The following is a 24936-nucleotide window of genomic DNA, read 5'->3' as shown; positions in this document are numbered from 1 at the left end:
AAAATGTAGAACTCTTGTCAAAATGAGAAAAACAAAAAGGAACACAAAATCTGTCAAACGAAATGCAAGCAGACAACACGGAATGCTTAAAAACAAATTTGAGGAGCACATTGCCAAAACCATAAAGACCACCACCAACAACAAAATATTTAAATATATTAATAGTTAGCAGACTGTCTAGGAAGGCAGTTGCACCCTCTGATGACTGGGGAGTCAACGGTGTGCTAAAGGAGGATAAGGAGATTACAAAGAAGCTGAATGAATTCTTTGAATAAGTATTTACAGTGAAAGACAAAAGGCAAATGCCTGTGCCTGAACTACCCTTTGCTGGAATGAAGTCTGAGGAACTGAGGCAGATAATAGCGACAAAGTATGAAGTTCTAGGTCTAATAAATGAAATAAAAATTGACTTGTTGCGGAGTCCTGATGGCATTCACATGAGAGTTCTCAAAGAACTCAAATATAAAATTTGTGATATGTAACTTATCTCTAAGATCAGCCTACATTTCTGAGTACTGAAAACTGGGTAACGTAACACCAACCTTTAAAAAAATTTCCAGGGGGATCCCAGAAATTACAGGCTGGTTAGCTTAAGATCTGTTATGGGGAAAATTGGTGGAAAGTATTGTTAAAGACTATATAATCAAGCATATAGAAGAACCAGCATTGCTGAAACAGAACCAGCATGGTTTCTGCAAGGGTAAGTCCTGTCTCACTAATCTATTGCAGTTCTTTGAGAGCCTCAATAAGCATTCAGATGGGGGTGATTCAGTTGATACTGTGTACTTAAACGTTCAAAAAAAATTGATAAAGTATCTCACAAAAGACTCCAGATTAAGTTTAGCAATCATGGAATAAGAGGAGAGGCCCTCTTGTGGATCAGGTATTGGCTAGGAAACAGAGAGTAGGAAAAAATGGACAATTCTCCCAATGGAGGGATGTAGAAAGTGGAGTCCCCCAAGGATCGGTATTGGGCTATCCTGTGCTTTTGTTCATCAATGATCTGGAGTTAGGCTGAGCAGTGAGGTGGCCAAGTTTGCTGATGATATTAAATTGTTCCGGCTTGTTAAAACAAAAAGGGATTGCTAAGTGTTTCAAAAGGACCTCTCCAGACTGAATGGATGGTAAAATGGCAAATGCAACTCAATGTAAGCAAGTGTAAAGTTATGCATATTGAGCCAAAAAATCTTAATTTCACATATATGCTCATGGGGTCTGAACTAGTAATGGGCTCTGTTTCTGCAATAATCAAATATGACATTGGATTAATTATTATTTCTAATAGTCCCTATCTTTGCAGAGAGAATTTTGAAGTAGCAACTCTCCGCGCCTGGTTTCTGATTCATTCTTCTTTTTTTCTGATACTTTTTTAAAAAAATTCACTTTCAAATCATCAATAATGTGGGTGATACTTTTATCAATCTACTTTGTGAGCTCTTCAAATGTGTATACCCTTTCACTGATGTCAATTGCAACTGAAGCAGGGGAATGGGGTGTTGATTGTAAGCAGCAGGGGGAAGACACTGACTTGATTATTTGCCTTAATCTGCTGAATCCGTGCTTGAAAAGGAATGCAAATTCCATGCTAGGGATCATTAGGAAAGGCCGATATCTTAGTTCCATTACACAAATCAATGGCGTCACCGCATTTGGACTACTATGTACAGTTGTGGTTGCCTCACCTCAAAAAGGATATTGTACAGTTGGCTCCAGAATCGTACTCAATGAGTGCTTATCAATCGTTCCTTCTCAAACTGGATGGAAGTAACGAGTGGGGTACCACAGGGCTTGGTCCTGGGCCCAGTGCTCTTCAACATTTTTATTAACGATTTGGATGAGGAAGTACAGAGCATGCTTATCAAATTTGCAGATGATACAGAATTGAGGGGCACAGCTAATACCGTGGAAGAGAGAAACAAAATTGAAAGGGACCTTGATAGGCTGGAGCATTGGGCTGAAAATAACAGAATAAAATTCAACAGGGATAAATGCAAAGTTCTACATGTAGGAAGAAGAAACCAAATGCAGTTATAAGATGGGGGATACTTGGCTCAGCAATACGACATGTGACAGGATCTTGGAATTGTCGTTGATCACAAGCTGAATATGAACCAACAGTGCAATGTGGCTGCAGAAAAGGCAAATACTATATTAGGCTGCATTAACAGAAGTATAGTTTCCAAATCGCATGAAGTATTAGTTTCCCTCTATTCAGCACTGTTTAGGCCTTATCTTGAATGCTGCATCCAGTTCTGATCTCCACACTTCAAGAAGGATGCAGACAAACTGGAACAGGTTCAGAGGAGGGCAACAAGGATGATCAGGGGACTGGAAACAAAGCCCTATGAGGAGAGACTGTAAGAACTGGTCATGTTTAGCCTTGAGAAGAGAAGAATGAGGAGAGATATGATGATAGCACTCTTCAAGTACATGAAAGGTTGTCACACAGAGGAGGGCCGGGATCTCTTCTCAATCATCCCAGAGTGCAGGACCCGGAATAATGGGCTCAAGTTGCAGGAAGCCAGATTTTGACTGGACATCAGGAAAAACTTCCTAACTGTTAGAGCCATACAACAATGGAACCAATGACCTAGAGAGGTGGTGGTGGGCTCTCCTACACTGGAAGCATTCAAAAGGCAGCTGGACAGCCATCTGTCAGGAATGCTTTGATTTGGACTCCTGCATTGAGCAGGGGGTTGGGCTTGATGGCCTTGTAGGCCCCTTCCAACTCTACTATTCTATGATTCTATGATTCAATACCAGCCTGTTGATGAAATGCATATGAACTGGCACCAACCAATGGATCCCATCCCTACTAAGAGGTGACATGGTAGAAGTGTCTAAAATTATGCATGGCATCGAGAAAGTGGATAGAGAAAAGCTTTTCTCCCTCTCTCATAACACTACAACTCATGGACATCCAATGAAGCTGAATACTGGAAGATTCAGGAGAGACAAAAGAAAGTCCTCCTTCACACAGCACATAGTTAAACTATGGAATTCACTCCCACAAAAGCCAGTGATCACCACCAACGTGGGTGGCTTTAGAAGAGTATTAGACAAATTCATGGAGGATAATTCTATCAATGGCTGTTAGCCATGATGGTTGTGCTCTGCCCCCTGGTCAGAGGCAGCATTTTTCTAAATGTCAGTTGTTGGAAGCCGCAGGAGGGGAGAGTAGTTTTGTTCTCAGGTCCTGCTTTCAGACTTCCCTTGGGTATCTGGCTGGCCCCTGTGAGAGTGGGATGCTGGACTAGATGGCCCATTGGCCTGATCCAGCAGGCTTTTTTTGTGCTCCACAACAATGGCAAAGACACTGTGGAACAATTGTACTGATGGGTAGAATCCAGAGATCTATCAACCAGAGCCAAGTGAAAGAGACATATACTACTGAAGCTAAGAATTTGTTTGTCTTAGTATGAGAACTGAAATCATTGCAGTCATCTAAGTCTACTCAGAGTAGACCCATTAAAATAATGAACCTAAGATGTGACAATTAACTTCAAAGGGTCTATTCTGAGTAGGACTAGCATGGTGTACCACCCCTTAAATCTACTCTTGCTTACCCCCACTCCCAGCTTTCTTCATTTTTTTCAGTATAATTTGGGATGGGAATGGGTTCTTTGTGTTGTTGCTATTGTTAAATAATTGGGAGTCAGGAAACCCTTGCTGATCTACTGCAAAATACCCAGAGAATCTATCTGAAGATTCATATCTACCTTCTGCCCACCTCCAGTGTAGAGGTCATTGTATGCAAGAAAAATATGTCTGCCCCCATAGGTACAGTCACTTCCTGGAAGGATTTTAAAGATTTATTATTATTATTATTGCATGCATGGCCATGGTTGAATAGAGATAGGGATAGGGACATCAGGGAATTCTGACAAATTGGTGGGCAGGGGGTGTGGGGCACGCTGAGCACTCTGACTGTAATGCATTGCTTACCGCCCAATTTCTGGAATTCTGGATATAGCCTGGCCACATAGTCTGAAATGTCATTCACTCCCGCTTGAAATACGTTTCTTTTTGTAATTTCATGGTTATCTAATGGAGAAGCAAGAGAAAAAATAAATTAAAAAAGAAATGTTCTGGTATTAGTCATGACAAGCCTGTTGCGCGCACAGACACACCCTGCCCCACAGCAAGCACTAGTGTGGAGTTTGAATCAAGGGCCTCCCCCAAGCATTAGCCCTGCATTGAATGAATGAATGAATTTATTTCGGTCATGGACCAGCCAAAGTCCTGCATTGAGCTTCAGTGGGATGGCTCAGAGTCAAAGAAGAGAATGCATGCCACCTTCTCCTTCTTCAGATTGTTATTTCTGGAGAGTGGGAGGGGTGGTAGTAATGTTAATCTGTTGCAGCCAAAACAACTAAGAGTCCTGTGGCACCTTAAATACTAACAAATGTATTATGGGTGGTGGTGGTATAAAGTAAATTGAGGGCAGACAGCAATAGTAATTTATTTAACAGTGGTAACTCTCTCTCTCACACACACTCACACATGCACACACACACAGAGTAGTTGTTGGTAGTCATCATTTTTCATAGGCAATCACTCGTGGCTGAGTAAGATTGTCTTCCAAGATAAGGTCTTTAACAGTGCGTCCATAAGTGACTGTAGAGGCCAATTCTGGATCCACACAGCCTCCCACAGTGAGGACATAGGTTTCCAGATGGAAGGTGGTCGCGATGAGGATTTGTTTGGTGTGCCTTCCGCTGAGCTCGTTTGTCCCGTTTGCCCTGTACTTGTGCTTCTTCAAAATCCATAGCACCTTTGATAATAGCCGACCTCCATTTGGGACGCTCATGGGCCAAGACTTCCCAGTTCTCAATGCTCATGTTATATTTTTTTAGATTAGCTTTAAGAACATCTTTAAACCTCTTTTGCTGTCCACCGATATTTCATTTTCCATCCTTAAGTTGGGAGTAAAGTAGCTGCTTTGGAAGATGGTGGTCAGGCATTCAAACAGCATGGCCGGTAGGCAATCCAGCGAAGTTGATGTTGGAGGATCATGTTTCAACACTGGTGGTCTTTGCTTCTTCCAAAATGCTAACATTAGTCCGTCTGTCTTCCCAAGTAATTTGCAGAATTTTCCGAAGGCAGCATTGGTGGAATCTTTCAAGAAGTTGGGAGTGGTGTTTATAAATGGTCCACGTTTCACAGGCGTACAGTAAAGTTGGTAGTACAATGGCTTTGTAAATAAGCATTTTTGTCTCTCTGAAAATATCCTGATCCACAAGCACTCTGTGCTTCATTTGGGAGAATGTGGCACTCACAGAGCTCAGATGATGTTGAATTTCAGCATTGATGTCAGTTTCTACAGAGAGATGGCTGCCAAGATAGGGAAAGTCTCCTGAGAGGAGATTCCTATTCCTCTGACAGAGCTCCAGTGGCCAGAGTGGTTTAACAGTCAGCTGATCTGATTTAAGGTCTGTGAGGGGAACAGGGCATCTTCTAGCAACTCTCAGCACCCTTCACTAACTACGCTTCCCAGGATTTTTTTGGGAGAAGCCATGTCTGTCTCAAGTGAAATCAAAGTCTGGTGTGGATGTGGCCAGGGACAGCTTTGGTTTGAATTTGGGTGGGAGACTGCATCTACCTGCTGTAGAACAAAAAGTTGGGGGAAACCCTGAAAAAGAATGATACTGTTCACAGTGTTTTCTTTTTGGAAAGGAAAGGGACTTCCCCTCTGCCCAGTGCCCACCCACCCAAACTCTTCCCCTCCCCCTCCACTCCACTCCTCTCCACTTCCTGCCCTTCTGCTCCCCTCCCTGCCCCTCCCCCCAGGTCACTTTTACCTATCCTAAGCATGATTGCACAGGAGTAAAGCCCACTGAACTCAAAAAGCATGCAAATGATCAAACCTTCCCTTCCTCTTCCCTCCTATCCCCTCCCAGGGCTGGCTCCAGGCATGCCGGGTCCCAGGACAGGAGCTTCTGAGCTGCCTGCCATCCCCCCGCTATCCCCCCGCTTCACCTACCTTTCTCTGCTGTTTTTTGTGGCTGCGTGCACTGCGCACGCAGGGTCGCCATCAATCAAGATGGCAGCTGAGGTTTCCGTAAGGCGCTGAAGCCTCTGCCACCATCTTGGTTGATGGCATGCATGATTTTGGGGGTTAATAGGGTTGCAAACAATTTTTTTCCAGATGCCACTGATATGGAAATGAGCACAAAACTTCCACTAGATTTCACTAGATTTCCAGAAGTGCCTTTAACATAACGTGAAAGAGCAAATAAAATGTGGAAATTATCAGGTAAGGATACACTGAGAAAATGGAACAAACTGCTGTCTGAATGCAACCTAAGAATTATAATTTTATCAATATTTCCTTTAAAAAAGATCAATATTAATATCAATATTTTTTGTGAGGGGAAAAAACAGAACAGTAAAAGCAGTGACTAGCGGACAAAGAACAAATGGATACCAGTCTGTTAGGTGGACAGAATGTTTCTGAATTAATAATAATAATAATAATAAAATTTTATTTGTTAGTCGCCCATCTGTCCGACTTAACGGACACTCTGGGCAACTTACAACAATGTAATATACAATATAACACAATAGACAATCAACAATCAAACATAAACATCAATTCATCTAAAACCATCTTTCAATTAGTACAGTATAAAAACCTAGCCCGCCCCAAGAATCCCATAGGCCTGCCTGAATTAGCACTGGCCAACAGATACCACCCCTAGACTGAAGTAGAGCAAACTAAGTCTGAAGGCTGCTGTTGTTGTAGTTGCAGAAAATGTTACTTACACATAAAGACCATAGCAACTGCGACCAAAATGCAGGCCGCAAGCACCATCATGGCAACATAGAGAGCAAATGGAAAAGAGAGGATTCCTTCTCCCTGATTAAAGGCCCTTGCTTGAAAGAGAAGAGGAAAGAAAAAAAAATTAACCATCAATAGCCAACATCCCACTGTCATCCCAGTAAATTACACTTTCACATATTATGGCAACCTACTTAGATCAACAAGCAATAGCCAACCTCCTCCGCTTGAGGGGTTGTTGAACTCTCCCCTATCAACTGCTATGGGGCTGGACCCTTGGGAGGTTAAGGGGATAGAGAAAACTGGCATGAAACCATTGTATGTTGCTGGCACTTATCTGCCAATGCTCCCTGTCTGGTCACAAGAGAGAGAGAAGACCCCGTCTTACAAATCCTTAGCCGTGCTTGATAGTGCAGAGTCTGGATCTTCAGGAGAAATCACAACCTGAGGAATGCCTGGAGTACTAAAACTAGCAGTGTGGATTTCACACCGTCTGTGTCAAAGCCCAGGTCTTTGCTCCTAAAAATTTAGAAGAGCCTGACTGCTGGATCAGGCCAAAGGCTGGGAGTCCAGAGTCTGTGAGTTCAAATCCCCGCTCATGTCTCCTGGGTGTCAAGGGCCAGCTAAAGATCACCCCACAGGGAGTGGCTCAGGGGTGACGTGCCCTGCCACCTGTGCAGCCGTGGGTAAGCGGCATAGTCCCAAGGAGCCCAGTTGACCCCCAGCTGGCAGTGGCGGACAAGGAAGGGGCTGGCTTGTGCAGCTGTGGCAAGCTGAGCAGGTCCTAGCCAGCTGGGGAGGACTAGCCTCAGAGGGAGGCAATGCTAAACCCTCTCTGAATACCACTTACCATGAACACCCTATTCATAGGGAAGCCATAAGTCAGGATCGACTTGAAGGCAGTCCATTTTCCTGTTCTCACAGTGGCCAGCCAGATGTCCCGATGAGAAGCCCACAAGCATGGCCTGGGAGCAACAGCAGCTCTCCCCACCTGTGATTCTAAGCAACTTGCATTCAGAAGCAAAGTGGCTCTGACAGTGGAGGTTTAGTAGCCGCTGACATATTTATCCTCCAAGTCTTTGTCCAACCCCCTTTTAAAGCCATCCAAGTTGGTGGTCATCATGGCCTCCTTTGGGAGCTACTTCCATAGCTTAATTGCATGCTGTGTGAAGAAGGACTTTCTTTTGTCTGTCCTGAATCCCAACATTCAGCTTCTTTGGATGTCCATGAGTTCTAGTGTCATGAGAAAGGGGTAAAGGCTTTTCTCTATCCACTTTCTCCATGTCCTGCATAATTTTATACACTTCCATCACATCACCTCTGACTCGCCCTTACTCCAAACTAAAAAGCCCCAAATGCTGCAATCTTTCCTCATGGAGGAGTTGCTCCATCCTCTCGATCATTCTGGTTGCCCTTTGCTGAACACTTTCCAGCTCTACAATATTCCTTTTCATAAAATCATAGAATCATAGAATAGTAGAGTTGGAAGGGGACTATAAGGCCATCAAGTCCAACCCCCTGCTCAATGCAGGAATCCAAATCAAAGCTTTCCCGACAGATGGCTGTCCAGCTGCCTCTTAAATGCCTCCAGTGTCAGAGAGCCCACTACCTCTCTAGGTAATTGGTTCCATTGTCATATGGCTCTAACATTTAGAAAGTTTTTTCCTGATGTTCGGTCGAAACCTGGCTTCCTGCAACTTGAGCCCATTATTCCGGGTCCTGCACTCTCGGACGACCGAGAAGAGATCCCGGCCCTCCTCTGTGTAACAACCTTTCAAGTACTTGAACAGTGCTATCATATCTCCCCTCAGTCTTCTCTTCTCCAAGCTAAATATGCCCAGTTCTTTCAGTCTCTCCTCATAGGGCTTTGTTTCCAATCCCCTGATCATCCTTGTTGCCCTCCTCTGAACCTGTTCCAGTTTGTCTGCATCCTTCTTGAAGTGTGGAGATCAGAACTGGATGCAGCACTCAAGAGGAGACCTAACCAGTGCTGAATAGAGAGGAACTAATACTTCACACGATTTGGAAACTGTACTTCTGTTAATGCAGCCTAATATAGCTTTTGCCTTTTTTGCAGCCATATCGCACTGTTGGCTCATATTCAGCTTGTGATCAACGACAATTCCAAGATCCTTCTCACATGTCGTATTGCTGAGCCAAGTATCCCCCATCTTATAACTGTGCATTTGGTTTCTTTTCCCTCAGTGTAGAACTTTGCATTTATCCCTGTTGAATTTCATTCTGTTGTTTTCAGCCCAATGCTCCAGCCTATCAAGGTCCCTTTCAATTTTGTTTCTGTCTTCCACGGTATTAGCTATGCCCCCCCCCCAATTTTCTATCATCTGCAAATTTGATAAGCATGCTCTGTATCTCGTCATCCAAGTCATTAATAAAAATGTTGAAGAGCACTGCGCCCAGGACCAAGCCCTGTGGTACCCCTCACATTACTGTGAGAAGGAACCATTGATAAGCACTCTTTGAGTACGATTCTGGAGCCAACTGTGGATCCACCTGATAGTTGTTCCATCCAGCCCACATTTAGCTAGCTTGCTAATCAGAATATCATGGGGCACTTTGTCAAAAGCTTTGCTGAAGCTGAGATATATTATGCCCACAGGATTCCCACAGTATACCAGAGAGGTTACCCAATCAAAAAATGAGATAAGATTAGTTTGGCAGGATTTGTTCTTCATAAATCCATGTTGGCTCCTAGTAATCACTGTATTGTTTTCAAGGTGCTTGCAGATTGACTACTTTATCATCTGCTCCAGAGTTTTTCCAGGATTGATGTTAGGCTGACTGGTCTATAGTTCCCCAGTTCCTCCTTCTTGCCCTTTTTGAAGATAGAGACAACATTAGCTCTCCTCCAATCAACCGGCACTTCACCAGTCCTCCATGATTTCGCAAAGATAATAGACAGCGGTTCTGAGAGTTCTTCAGCCGATTCCTTCAATACTCTAGGATGCAGTTTATCGGGCCCTGCCGATCTGAACTCTTTCAAAGTGATTAGGTATTCCTTGACTGTTTGCCTATCAGTCTCAAGCTCCCTTTTTTGGAAGAAGACTGAGCCAAAGTAGGAATTGAGGATTTCTGCCTTTTCCTTGTCATCTGTTATCATTTTGCCATCCTCATTGAATAGCTGTGCCATTTCTTTTCTCTTTTTTTACTATAGACATACCTGAAGAAAGCTTTTTTGTTGCTTTTAGCATCCCTCACTAGCCTCAGCTCATTCTCAGCTTTAGCCTTCCTGACGCCATCCCTGCAATTCCGTGATACCTGCCTGTACTCTTCCTTCGTGGCCTGGCCTTCTTTCCACTTCCTGTATGTGTCCTTTTTTGTTTTCAGGTCATCTCGAAGCTTCTTATGAAGCCACACTGGCTTCTTCTTCTGTTTTCCCCCTTTTTTCCTTGTTGGAATTGCTTGCCATTGCACTTTTAGAATTTCCTTCTTTTAGCAACTCCCACCCATCTTGGACTCCTTTTCTCATTAGGGTCACTTGCCATAGAACTGTACTTACAATTGTTCTGAGTTTATTAAAATCAGCTTTCCTGAAGTCCAGGGTGCACGTATGGCTATTCTCAGTTTTTTCTTCTGTTAAAATCAATAATTCAAGTATGGTGTAATCATTTTCCCTCAGAGTTCCCGTAACTGCCACATCATCCACCAAATCATCTTTATTGGTTAGAATCAAGTCCAGGATAGCTGATCCTCTGGTTTTTTCCTTGACTTTCTGTAGAAGGAAGTTATCTCCAACACAAGTCAGAAATTTCTTGGAGGGTCCATGTTTGGCAGAATTTGTCTCCCAACAGATATTTAGATAATTAAACTACCCCATTACTACTACATCATTCCTCCTTGAAACATTGGCAATTTGCTTTTCAAAAGTTACATTCTCGTCTTCTCCTTGATTGGGTGGTCGGTAGTATACTCCAAGCACCACATCCCTTTTATTGCTTGCCCCATTAATTTTAATCCAGATACTCTCGGTGGAGGTAGCAAGCTCATCTACCTGTATTTCTGTGCAGGGATATATATTTTTAACATATAGCGTGACTCCACCTCCCTTTTTATTCTTTCTGTTCTTTTTGAACAAGTTATATGCTTCAGTTGCTGTATTTCAGTCATGGAAGTCTTCCCACCAAGTTTCAGTTATACCTATCAAGTTGTAATTTCCCTCCTGTATTAAGAGTTCAAGTTCGTCCTGCTTGTTTCCCATGCTCTGCACATTAGTATACAGACATCGAAGACCATGTGAATTATGGCTTGGCTTCCTTACTACTTTTTTCTGAGGACTGTTACTAGGCCCTATTAGAGCCGATCTCTCTGTTCCCATTACTGTGCACAAGCCTTCATCAGTCGTTACCACCAAGTTTACGTCTCCCTCCCCCTTAGGATTCAGTTTAAAGCCCTCCTGCTGAACTTCTCCATGCTGTGGCCAAACACATTCTTCTCAGTCCTTGTGAGATGCAACCCATCACTTGCCAGCAGTCCATCTTCCAGGAAGTATAGCCCATGGTCCCAGAATTCAAATTTCTCACATTTCCACCACCTTTGTAGCCATTCATTCACACGATGTATTACCCTTTCCCTTTCTACTCCTCTTCTAAGTACTGGAAGGATGGATGAAAAAAACTATCTGGGCCCCAAAGTTCTTGAGTTTCCTTCCCAGAGCTTCAAGGTCTGATGTGATTTATTCATATCTCCTTTTGGCAGTATCATTTGTTCCCACATGGATGAGGAGAAAGGGATATCTGTCGGTGGGCTTGATGAGTGATGGCAACCCTTCCGTCACATCTCTAATCAGTCCTCGTGGTAGACATAATACCTGGCGAGTCCACGCATCATCTCAGCATACTTGGGTTTCAATCCCACGTATAGAGAGTCTCCCACTATTAGTACTCTTCTCTTCTTGTTGTGGGGTGTGGCTTCATTGTCCCTGCTTGATTCAGCTTCAGCCTCTTGCTCATTGTCACATGGGGTCTCCTGTAATTCTTCCACCACAGGCTGTTCTCTAGTCTCATCCTCGAGTGGTTGAAAGTGGTTCCATAGTTCCACTGGTGAAGGGTGTCTTCTAGCTCTTCTGCTCATAACTGTCACCCTTTCCCATGGTGTTTCCTCTACTTTGTTGTTCCTCTCCAAAGTAGTCTCCTCTTTTGCTACCTCATGCTGTTGTTCTTCCACCTCCACTTCTCTTTGCTGCTGTTGTTGCAGCATTCTGTCTAAGAACTCTTCATCTTCTCTTATAGTCCTCAGTGTGGCCACCCACCGTTCCAGGCCTCTCACTTTTTCTTCCAACAGTTACTTGTTGCACGTGTACGCCATGTTGGTCTCAGGCAAGAAAACAAACATGGCACACACCTTGTAGGTCACAACCACTGGAGTATCCTTCCCGTTCATATTCTCTTCTACCTTTTGTTTCTTTCTAACTACTTGTTTTGGAGTGGCCTGTGCTTTGTCCTACTTCAGGGTAAACTTGAGAGTGCCACTGGTATGTGGTGCACTGTACAAGAAGAATTAATTTTTTTTTTAGGGACCTTCCCTGTCAAACTCCTTTGCCAAACTCCTGTTTGCTCTCCCTGTTCGCTCACTCTGTGCACTTGCTCTCTGAAAGCTGGCTTCCTTATATCTCCTCTTCTGTGAACCAGCTGAGATAGCTCTCTCTCCTCTGCTCAGTTAGGAGTCAGGAAACAGAATGAAAGTCCCAGCACACACAGCTACTGCTTGTTGCCCTCAGCAGTTCTCAGGCCATGCCCTTAAGCCAATAGCTATCAGGCCACACCCCTTCCAATCAAGCTGCTATGGAGCCCTTCAGAGCACATGGCTTAGAGCACATGGCTTCAGAGCACACAGCTTCAGAGCCCTCTTGGCCTTTTTCTTTTCCTTGCTACAGCTCCTTTGTCAAATTCCTGTTTGCTCTCTCTGTTTGCTCGCTCTGAAAGCTAGTTTGCTTGTATCTCCTCTCCTGTGGACCAGCTGAGACAGCTCCCTCTGCTCTGCTCAGTTAGGAGTCAGGAAACAGAATCAGGTGACATGACCAGAACCATACACAATGTTCCAAATGTGGGTGCCACATAGATTTATACAACGGCATGATAATATTGGCAATTTCATTTCCAAACCCTTTCCTAATGATCCCTAGCATGGGATTTGCCTTTTTCACAGCTGCTGCCCACCGGGTTGACCTCTTCACTGAAGTATCTATCAAGACCCCAAGGTCCCATTTCACCAGTCCAGATCCCTCCATCGGGCTTCATTCAATGTCTGGGCCCAAATAGCTTTGCTAGCCTTTCACCTTAGTCTGCCCATCCCCATCATATCTCTGCCTCTCCATCAACTTCCCTTTTCTCTGCTTTTCCCCTGTATACAAAAATAAATTATGGCTGTTCAGCCTACAGACCCTCCACACTTAACGGGGCTCCTGCTCCCGGCTCTGCTGGGTTTGGGGCAATTTTCCTCCGCCAGAAGAACCTCTGGATTCGAACTACTTTTGCAGGTTTTTCCAGTTCCTTCACTGTTGCTGTTCCAGTTCCCTTTGCTGGCACTTTTTCAGCTCCTTTTTTCACTGAGCAGGAAAAAAAAGCAGCGTAAATAACACAAACACTGTTTGGTTCAAATAGAATAGAAACAGTTTATAGTCCTATTCCTTAGTAAAGTATATATGCAACAACAGAATTGAGAATAAACAGTCCCACCTTCCTCTCATGCACACTAGTTAAATGAAATAAACAACAGAGACAGTCTTCTTAGATAAAAAAGTATAAAGAATGTTTACTCATGACCTTTCATATGTTCAGGATGCTTAGGTAGACATAGGTAGTAGTCTTAGTCCATGGTTATAGTCATCTTGAGAGAAGCCTATGCTTCTCTCTCCTGAGCTTAATGGAGAATTATGCAAAAGAGATCAATATCCCTTAACAAAGAAAGAGGAAGAGAACAAAATAACCCCACCCTTTATTTATTTATTTATTTGTATCCTGCCCTTCCTCCCAGGAGGAGCCCAGGGCGGCAAACAAAGATGCTAAAAACACTTTAAAACATCATAAAAACAGATCTTAAAATACATTAAAACAAAATAGCGTTAAAAACATTTTTAAAAAACAACTTTAAAAAGGGTTAAAAACATTATTAAAAACATATTAAGCAATTCTAAGACAGACACAGACTGGGATAGGTCTCAACCTAAAAGGCTTGTTGAAAGAGGAAAGTCTTCAAAGGGCGCCAAAAAGATAGCAGAGATGGCGCCTGCCTAATATTTAAGGGGACGGAATTCCACAGGGTAGGTGCCACCACACTAAAGGTCCGTTTCTTATATTGTGCAGAACGAACCTCCTGATAAGATGGTATCTGCAGGATGCCCTCACCTGCAGAGTGCAGAGATTGACTGGGCATATAAGGGGTAAGACGGTCTTTCAGGTATACTGGTCCTGAGCTGTATAGGGCTTTGTACACCAAAACTAGAACCTTGAACTTCACCTGGTAGCAAATGGGCAGCCAGTGCAATTCTTTCAGCAGCAGGGTGACATGTTGGTGATACCCTGCCCCAGTGAGCAGTCTTGCCACTGCATTTTGCACCAGCTGCAGCTTCTGGACCAACCTCAAGGGCAGCACCACATAGAGCACATTACAGTAATCCAACCTGGAGGTTACCAGTGCTTGGACAACAGTGGTCAGGCTATCTCGGTCCTGAAACGGCTGCAGCTGTCTTATCAGCCAAAGCTGGTAAAAGGCACTCCTAGCCACTGAGGTCACCTGGGCCTCTAGCGACAAAGATGGATCCAGGAGCACCCCCAGGCTACGGACCTGCTCTTTCAGAGGGAGTATGACCCCATCCAAAGCAGACAACTGACCAATTATCCGAACTCAGGAACCACCAACCCACAGTGCCTCCGTCTTGCTAGAATTCAGACTCAGTTTATTGACCCTCATCCAGCCCACCACCGAGTCCAGGCAGCGGTCCAGGGCTTGCACGACCTCTCCCGATTCAGATGTTACGGAGAAATAGAGCTGGGTATCATCAGCATACTGCTGACACCAGACTTCCGGGAAGGGTGACTTAGCCTGTGCCTGCTTTTGAGACGGGCTCCTGCCTCAAAAGAAGCTTATTCAGATATATCAGTCAGATTTTTTCTTTTTTTGACTGATTAAACTTCTCCCGGGTAGGGAGAAACGAAGAGATTAACCTCAAAGCCTATTTTTGTTGGGACGACCAGATCTCATTAATTTATGGGACGAGGTCCAGCCGACGAAGGTGGGACGGATTTTTAACAACAAGCTCTATCTGGAAAAGCGAACGTTCATCTTATCTTTTAAGAGAGAACGCACTAACAGGCAAGCACCCTTCTTTCTATATTTTTCTTTTACTTGACTTAAATTGTTGCTGTTTAAAAGAGATTTGCCAGATTGATCGGTTTTTGACATCTCACTGGGGAGCCATAACTTCTCTCTGCTACTCACTAATTAATAGCTTATCTCTGTTTTTGTTGCAAAAAGCTGTCCTGGATTTGCATTCTAAAGATATACACAGAAGAGGGATTTCTATTCCAGATTTTTATTTTGAAGAATATTATATTGTCTGAGACTACTCTCTTTTTGGTCTATTTTATTTTGACGAATCTGTTTTCTGACGACCGCCATTAATTGTTTCGATCCTGGGAACTGCATTTTGTTTACTTAAGCATGGAGAGATAAGGCTGTCTGCTCTGTTTATACTGTGATGTCACCAAGTTTGGAGTATTAACCCAATTGTTGCTGAAATAAGAAGTGGTTTTCCTATATTTTTCTTTTAAAATGGCAATTAAGAAAGTGACTGAGAAGCTGGAAATAACTATGTTTCAGAAAATAATGGATGAGATTGAGATAACGAAACAAAACCTGCGACAGGGTTGTAAGGAGCTGAAAATTGAATTGAGTAAAATGAAGCAGGAGATTAAAGATATAGGGGTCCCTGTGAGAGAGGTGACCCTGGAAGGGGTCCCTGTGAGAGAGGAGACCCCGGAGATTGGAACAAACGTGGAACAGGAAAAAGATTTGGAGTCTATGGACTTTAGAAACAAAATTTATTGTTTGGAGACACAGGAGATTAAAGACATAGGGGTCCTTGTGAGAGAGGAGACCCTGGAGACTGGAACAGGGGTCCCTGTGAGAGAGGAGACCCTGGAGACTGGAACAGGGGTCCCTGTGAGAGAGGAGATCCCGGAGATTGGAACAAACGTGGAACAGGAACAAGATTTGGAGTCTATGGACTTTAGAAATAAAATCTATTGTTTGGAACTCAATGTTATCTCTGAAGAAATTAATGAAGATTCTAGAGATAAAGTTATCAATGGCATGGATAATCTTCTGGACTGGAATGATGTGATGGAGCCCAATATAGAGAAAATCTATGGAATTAACTGCAGCCATGTGACAATGGAAAAACTTTCAAGAGATGACCCAGTGTATTTTGAAAAAAAGAACAGAGATATGATTTTACAGCAGTATTTCAGCAACCTATTCAGAATGGATGGCAAGAAAATATTTGGGATAGAGGTAATTCCCATCAGACTCTTACTATATGACTATGGCTTTGACAGCAAGATTATTATGGAATACTGATAATGGAAGATTGGATACTGAAATTACTGGACTTAACAAAACTACTGAAGATGGAAGATGGAAAATGGAACTAATAGGGATAATAGAACAATGGCTACTGAAATTACTGAACCTAACAGATTCTGATGTGATGGATTAATTGAAATGTTTATTTTGACTATGGTTATGACAACAAGATTATCATAATTAGTAATGAGATGGATTAATCGATATGCTTATCTGGAAAAAAAAATTGATAGATATATTTCTTAAAGAATTGAAACCTCTCTTTGACTTTTTGTGGAAAGAATAAAGTAATGTTTATGAGATTTGATGATTAAGTAAGATAACTACTGGAGGAAAGTGATTTTATAATATGACTTAAGAGACAGGATTGTTATATATTATAGACTTATAACTGATTTGATCTTTGACAAATGGGAAGTCAATATTTTACTCTTTATTTTTTATTTTTTATTTTTTTTTCTTTTTGTTTAACTATTTTTGATTTTGTTTTTTGTCTTTGAATGTTTTATGATTTTGTCTTGTATGTTTTATGAAAATCTGAATAAAAATTATTGAAAAAAAAAAGCATACTGCTGACACCTCGCCCCAAAGCTCCTGATGACTGCTCCCAAGGGCTTCATATAGATGTTAAACAGCATGGGGGACAAGATGGCATCCTGCAGCACACCACAGTACAGCTGCCAGGGGGCTGAAAGACAGTCACCCTGTAATGTGAGTAGGAACTCAAGAGAATTAGATACGGTTGTATGGGGAATCAGTTGGGGATGGGACCAGTTGGAAAATGAAAACAGAGCTTTTGGTTATGCAGCAACACACTGTGAAATAAAGTTTGTTCCTTCTAACCTGCATTTGTGGTTCATTTCAACTCATGCAAATATTACATGGTGTCAGAAGACTACCTAAAAACATAAGACAGTGAAAAATGGACCAGTTGAAGCCTCCGCTGGTGTTCGAAGGAAATGCAGCAGAGAACTGGATAAGATGGAAGCAAGGGTTTGAATAGTACTGCATTGCAAGTGGAGCAGATAAGAAAGATGAGAGACTCCAGTCAGCATTATTTCTGCATGTGGCAGGTGAAGAAGCAAGAGAGGTATTTAATACTTTCCAGTTTGATGATGATGCAGATAAAAATAAAATTCAAGTTTTGATGAATAAATTTGAAGCTTATTGTGTGCCCAGAAGAAATGTTACTTATGAAAGGCACAGGTTCTTCACTAGAATACAGAGTGAAGGAGAAAAGATAGACCAATATGTGACTGATCTGAAGCTTTTGGCTCAGACCTGTGAATTTGGGGAGCTGTGTGATTCTCTCATTAAGGATCGCATAGTGTGTGGCATTCAGAAAGACAGATTGAGAGCCACGTTACTGAGAAAGAGTGATTTAACCCTTGAGTGTGCAGTGAATATATGCAGGGCAGAAGAAGTGACTGCAAAACAGATGAAAGATTTTGGGGGACCAGAAAAACAAATGGATGCCTTACAGGGCAAATGTACCTTTGAAAACCCAAAAGTAAGCCAGCCTCAGAGCAAATGGAGCCCTGGCACGACTACCAGCCCCCAAGAAAAGGAAATGCCACAGAGGCCTGTAGCAGCAGCAAAGGCCTGCTACAAGTGTGGTATCAGTCATCATGACATAAATGTTTGTCCTGCATATGGGAAAGAATGCAGAAGATGGGGCAAACTTAATCATTTTGCTAAAATGTGTAAAACTAGAGACAGAAAACTGCAAGGCAGACAAATGTTCTCAGTAGCAGATACAACTAAAAATGCTCATGATTTCTTCATTGGCACATTGAATTCTACAGCTCTGAAAGATGAATGGTGTATGGATCTTCTCATAAATGATCACAAGTATGTGACCTTTAAGACTGACACAGGAGCACAGGCTAAAAACATACAAAGCCTTGCAAGCTGAACCACTTCAGCATTCAAATGCCAGATTAATAACCTACTCTGGAGAAAGACTACATGTGTCTCGTAAATGTAACCTGGATTGCAAATATAAAGATCAAAGAGCTGAGTTGGAATTTCAGAGAGTAGACTTTGATGCACAAGCTGTACTCGGTTTCTGGGCTGTGACTAATTTAAATTTGGTGCAAAGAGTTAATTTAATGAAAAGAGTTCCAGTAGATCAATGGGATATTGCAGTTGAATACAAAGATGTATTTGAAGGCTTAAAAAATCAAAATCAACTCACAGGTTCCACCTGTAATTCATGCACCTCGGAAGGTTCCAGTGGCACTAAGGGATAAAGTCCAAAAGGAACTGACTCGTATGGAGCAATTAAAAGTCATAATTAAGGTAAAAGAACCTACAGAGTAGGTAAATTCAATTGTGGTTGTAGACAAGCATGGCCGGGACCAGATAAGAATATGTTTAGATCCAAGAGATATGAACAAAGCAATTTTAAGAGAACATTTTCAATTGCCTACTGTAGAAGAAATTACCAGTAAGCTAGCAGAAGCAGAATTGTTTACTGTTCTTGATGCCAGTAGTGGATTCTGGCAAATTCAGCTAGATGACAACAGTTTCAGGCTATGTGCATTTAATACACCTTTTGGCAGGTACCGATTTCAATAATGCCATTTGGTATGTCTTCAGCTCCTGAGGTCTATCAGAGGATGATCCAACAGACATTTGAGGGTATTGATGGAGTCACATGCTACATAGATGATATCCTGGTTTGGGGGGAAGACCAAACAGGAACATAATAAGAGACTGAAGAGAGTTCTGGACAGGTTCTGAGAGAGGAATCTGAAATTGAACAAAGTGAAATGCAAATTTGCCATGACTGAAATAAAATATCTAGGACACATCTTAACCAAAGAAGGGCTAAAACCTGATTCATCTAAAATAGAGGCCATCACTGAAATGCCCAGCCCAAGTAACAAAGCCGATCTTCACAGATTTCTAGGAATGGTGACTTACCTAGCAAAGTTTATCCCAAATTTGTCAACAGTAACAACCCCTTTAAGACAGCTGTTGGCCCAAGATGTTGAATTTTGCTGGATGTCAGTTCATGAAACAGCATTCACACATTTGAAAGAACTATTAACAAAAACTCCTGTTTTGAAATATTATAATGTGAAAGAACCTGTAACTCTGTCAGTGTACACTAGTTCTACAGGCTTAGGGGGTGTACTGTTGCAAAGAGGTGCACTTGTTGCATATGCTTCGAAAGCAATGACTGCGGCCCAACAGAACTATGCTCAAATAGAAAAGGAAATGTTGGCAATAGTGTTTGGATGCACAAGATTCCATCAATTTCTCTATGGCAAAAAAGTGACTGTGGAAACAGACCACAAACAATTGGAGGCAATTTTCAGAAAACTTTTGCATAATGCACCTCCAAGAATCCAAAGATGGCAGTTAACACTGCAGAAATATCAATTACAAGTGCACTATAGACCAGGCAAAGAATTAATAATTGCTGATACCCTGCCCAGGGCATATCTTGAACAGGGTGAAGGAATAAGTTCTGAAGAAGCTGAGGTTCTGTTAACCTCATGTTATCTTATTTACCAATCTCCAAATCAAAACTGAAAGAATGTCAGGTGGCTACTGAAAATGATAGCATTTTGCAAATCCTGAAAAATGCCATTTTGCAGGGGTGGCCAGAAAGAAGAGTAGAAGTTCCAGAGTGTATACATGTTTATTGGAATTACAGAGAGGAATTAAGTGTTCATGATGGACTCATTTTTAAAAGTGACAGAATCATAGTACCACAAGATTTGAGGAAAGAGATATTGAATATTATACATGAGAGTCATCTGGATGTAGAATTATGTAAAAAGCGGGCACGAGAAGCTGTATATTGGCCAGGTATGTGTGCCCAAATTGAAGAATTGGTACTGTCATGTACCACATGTCAAACCTTTGGAAATAAAAACCAAAAAGAATCAATGTTACCTCATGAAATTCCAAGAAGACCTTGGCAGAAGCTAGGAATGGACTTGTTTGAATTTCAAAAAAGTGACTATCTACTTTTGGTTTATTATTATTCAAAATATATGGAAATATGTTTGCTTGAGGACACTACAAGTAGGTCAGTAATTTTACACTGCAAATCTATATTTGCAAGACATGGTATACCTGAAAAGGTTGTCAGTGATAATGGCCCTCAATTTTGCTCTAGAGACTTTAAAATGTTTGCCAAAGATTGGGACTTTGTTCACACAACATCCAGCCCACTATTTCCTCAATGAAATGGAATGGCAGAAAGAGCGATCCAAACAGTAAAGAGGATTCTTAAGAAATCTAGTCTGAATAACACAGATCCTTATCTTAGTTTATTGGATTGCAGAAATATGCCTACAGTAGATACAGCCTCACCTGCACAACTTTTAATGGGGAGACGTTTAAGAACCAGGTTGCCTACCTCAGCACCATTGTTACTACCTCAGCAGGTAAAAGGTGACATACAGACACATCTGAAGAGAAGACAAGAAAAACAGAAACTTTACTTTGGCAAAGGTTCAAAGCCTTTACCACCTTTGCAGGTTGGTGATTCTGTTAATGTTCGGCAAAATGGAGTGTGGAAACCAGCGAGAGTGTCTGGACAAAACATGACTCCAAGATCGTATTCAGTTCAGACTAATGATTTAGCTGTCTACTGAAGGAACAGAAGAGATCTTCAAAGCACTCCAAGTTGTGAACCAAAAATGAATGAGACTACTGAGACTGCAACTGCACCTCCATCAGAGGTAGACCTATCAGAGTCTCCAGACAAAAGTGGAACAGCTGTAGCACAAAGTGCCAGTGATATGCCAGAAAAGATTTTGGACTCTGAGTTACCTATTACTACATCAAGAGGCAGAGTGATCAGAAAACCAATTCGATATAGATAGTAGTTTCTATTTTTTTTGTCTTTATAAAAAAAAGGGAGATGTAATCTGAGTAGGAACTCAAGAGAATTAGATACAGTTGTATGGGGAATCAGTTGGGGATGGGACCAGTTGGAAAATGAAAGCAGAGCTCTTGGTTATGCTGCACACACTGTTAAGTAAAGTTTGTTCCTTCTAACCTGCATTTGTGGTTCATTTCAAGACTTGTAAATATTACACACCCAATGCTATTCTCTGAGAGCAACCTTGGAGATAGGATCGGAACCACTGTAAAACAGTGCCCCCAATACCCATCTCACCAAGTCGGCCCAGAAGGATACGATGGTCAATGGTACCAAAAGCCACTGAGAGATCAAGTAAGAATAACAGGGTTGCACTCCCCCTGTCCTTCTCCCGATAAAGGTCATCCATCAGGGAGAACAAGGCCAGTTCAGTCCCATAACCAGGCCTGAACCCAGACTGGGATGGGTCAAAATAATCTGTTTCACCCTCTCAATCACCTTCCCTAAGAAGGGGGTATTTGCAACCAGTCAGTAGTTCTCACAAACCAATGGGTCCAGGGTGGGCTTTTTCAGGAGTGGTCGGATCACCGCCTCTTTCAAGGTGGCTGGAACCACTCCCTCCCACAATGATGCGTTGACCACACCCTGGATCCACTCGGTCAACCCCCCTCGGCAAGCTATAATAAGCCAAGAAGGGCAAGGGTCAAGAGGACACGTTGCTGGTCGCATCATCACAAGCACCTTGTCCACATCATCAGGCCGCATCAACTGAAACCGTTCCCAAGAAGTTGCAGCAGATGTTGCACTGGACACCTCATTGGGGACTACAGAAGATGTGGATGGGCATCAAGACTGCTCGAGAGGCGAGCAACTTTACCCTCAAAGTGCCTTGCAAACAATCCACAGTGGGCCTCCAAAGGAAGGAAGTTACATCATGGAAGGAAGTTACATCAAGCATAGAGATGTCCCCCAATTCTAGCTAGAAGGGACATCTCCCTATCAAAGGGACATGCAAGCTTGCTTATCCCAGCAAACATGATAATCCATGCAAAGCAATGTACAGTATATTTATTTATAGATTGGGAACCTGCTCTCCCTGCCAAAGGAGCCCAAAGCAGCAAAAACTAAATAATACAAAAAATGGACAAAGAAAAACAACACGCCAACAATCAAATATCCTCACAGGCAAATAGGGATGGAGTGGTGAGACTTCCTCATGGGGTAGGGGGGCAGGTTCTTTTGCACTGACTAGCCAGGGTGTGTGTGTGCCCCTATTTATTGGCTGGCACAACTTCCACATGGTCTCTTTCTGTCAGCGCAGCAGCTCACCTACCAGCGATGTGGCACGAGCAGGTTGTTGTTTCTGGGGGCTGACTGTTCATTTTGTGGGCAAGCCATGATTGGCCTTGCGGGCGTCTTTTATTTTATATTTTTATATTTTGCCTACTTCACACTGCTCTCCTTTCTAAGGCTAGGTGCATACTTATTTGGCTATTGTCCTGCTCTGCAGTGGGACAAGGTTCAGCCGGGATGCAGGACAGTGAATTTCAGGCTGGACACAAGGCTAGGCTCTGGGAAGCATCAGCCTCTGAAGTTGCTCCAGCAAGGTACAAGGTAAAACCACAAGCCCTTTCATATCTCTTTCATTTGTTTGTTTGCTTATTAAATTTATATCCTGCCCTTCCTCCCAAAAGGAGCCGAAGGCAGCAAACACCAAAAGCACTCTAAAACATGTTATAACAGTAGCCCTTGGTGGTGGTCCGTAATGACTATCATCACCTGTGCTACAAAACAGCTGTTCTACTTAAAGGGACTCAGCCTTCTCTGGTAGCCTCCTACAGTGATGGAGTGGGCAAGCCTCCAGTCTTCCGCAGTCTTCTACAGTGGAGCCAGAGGGTGTCAATGCCACATCCTTGGGCTGGGGGGCACTCACCCCACAGGTTCACCTGGGGACAGCACCTCTGAGGCTGTCCCTGTGTACCCTTCCCCTTCTGGTTCAGAGTCATCGCCTCCCCCACCTGAAGAAGAGGAATCCAACTCCAAGTCCCTGACATCCATGTCATGATTTTCTTCTGCAGGCAGGGAGCAAGATTACCAGACATCCCTGCAGAGCACTCAGAGTGAAGGGGCAGTTAAACACACAATCTGATATTGCCTCCTACTTTGTGGTGGTTGTGTTGGTGAGTTGCTCTTGTATTCTGGTGCCTGAGCCCTGCTGAATGCTACCCAGGAGTCTCCTCAGCTAGAGATAGGGGAGAAATTCAATTCAGTTTGCATTTAAAGCTGAATCTCAGATTCACACTTTGCAAAACAATGTGAGAACCAAAACAGAGACATTCTTCAAAATTTGCACTTGTCTGAATTTTGTGCTGCAGTTTTCCAACCAAACCATGTTTACAAACATGTATATTAGGAGAAAGTGTTTCTAAAAATGGTTGTTGTTGTTGTTATATCCCACCCTTCCTCCCAGTAGAGGACCAAGTTGGCTGTGAAAATAACATACAAAAATGCATTATATTTTCTGATTGCAGAAAATTGTACAGTAGTGAAAACTGCATACATTTTGGGGGGCTGGTCCATGACCGAAATAAATTCATTCATTCATTCATTCATACATTTAAAAAAAAAAAAAAATCCAGTATTGGGGAACAGCCACTAAAGTTTGCAGCAAACCAGAATGCTCTGCAAAGCTAGTGAAGATACAAACTGGAGAAGAATCCAGCGCCAGGTCCAATCTTCCATGGAATTCTCTCCCATCTCTAGAAGAGAGGGAAGACAGCTCGAAGACTGGTGAAATCCCCTGCCACATTCTTCACAGGGAAATGGAGTAGAGCAGCCCAGGATTAACTCTCTGACATGTGCCTCACTCTCCCACTTCCTGGACAAAAGGGAAGGAAGGAAGGAAGGAAGGAAGGAAGGAAGGAAGGAAGGAAGGAAGGAAGGAAGGAAGGAAGGAAGGAAGGAAGGAGAAGTAGGGAGCCACACAGCACCTCCACCCCACCTCACCCCCACGCATGAACTGTGGCCACAATCCTCTGTATTCCTCTGAAGAGGAAATAAAAGCATGAAGCCACTTACCTTCCTTCGCCATTTTATGAGTTTGTTTTATTGGGGCCTCATCTCATCTGGTCTTCTGAAGGTCTGGTGTTTAAAGAGAAGTGCGGTGGGTTCTTCAACTGCAGTACTTAACATCCAAGATGTGCCTTATTTAAAAACACAGTGGGTTGAATGTAGGATTGAGAGAAACTTCAGCCTCCCTCACTTTGCAGGGCCATTTCTGGGGGCAGTTGGTAGGGGCATCCATCTTATTCTCCAGTGATGCCACCATGGCATGGCATCATCCCCACTGAGAGAGAAGATGGATGGGCTACTTCATATAGCACAAACTACATATGGATTTCACCCTCCCCCTCAAAATAATGCCTGCCTCTTTGAAACTTTTGCCCCCAAAAGAGCAGGGCAATTAGAATAGATGAGCTCTAATCCACTGCTGCAGTTGTACAAGGGTGCCCACATGAGGGGAATTTCCTGTGCCTTTTGTCTCCACAGTAGCACCCTGAAGAAGCCTCCGGTTGGCGTGAGTGGACCCTCAGGCAAGGTCTGAGAAAGGCAATTTGCCTCCAACCAATTGTCCTTGCTTTGCAGTTCTCCCTGCTGCCATCTGTCCGACATACTAGGCCTTTCTTAATCACCTTTTGACCCACAGGGG

At 42.9% G+C, this 24936-nt stretch overlaps 1 protein-coding gene across 1 annotated transcript in view; it reads right to left on the bottom strand.

The window, feature by feature from the left end:
• LOC133363694 (uncharacterized) overlaps positions 1–24361 on the bottom strand; it is a 77748-nt gene extending 53387 nt beyond the window's left edge. The window contains exons 1-4 of the mRNA XM_061582961.1: positions 24306–24361; positions 13179–13343; positions 6766–6876; positions 3946–4044 (exon numbers count right to left, since the gene is read on the bottom strand). Coding sequence (XP_061438945.1) covers positions 3946–4044; positions 6766–6876; positions 13179–13343; positions 24306–24318 — 388 coding nt within the window. The 5' untranslated portion in view covers positions 24319–24361. The remainder of the gene's footprint in view (positions 1–3945; positions 4045–6765; positions 6877–13178; positions 13344–24305) is intronic.
• Positions 24362–24936: the final 575 nt, after the last annotated feature.

This window comes from Rhineura floridana, chromosome 9 (genome assembly GCF_030035675.1).
Source record: "Rhineura floridana isolate rRhiFlo1 chromosome 9, rRhiFlo1.hap2, whole genome shotgun sequence".
In the NCBI taxonomy this organism is placed as follows: domain Eukaryota; kingdom Metazoa; phylum Chordata; class Lepidosauria; order Squamata; family Rhineuridae; genus Rhineura; species Rhineura floridana.
This window is presented reverse-complemented; position numbering and strand designations above follow the sequence as displayed.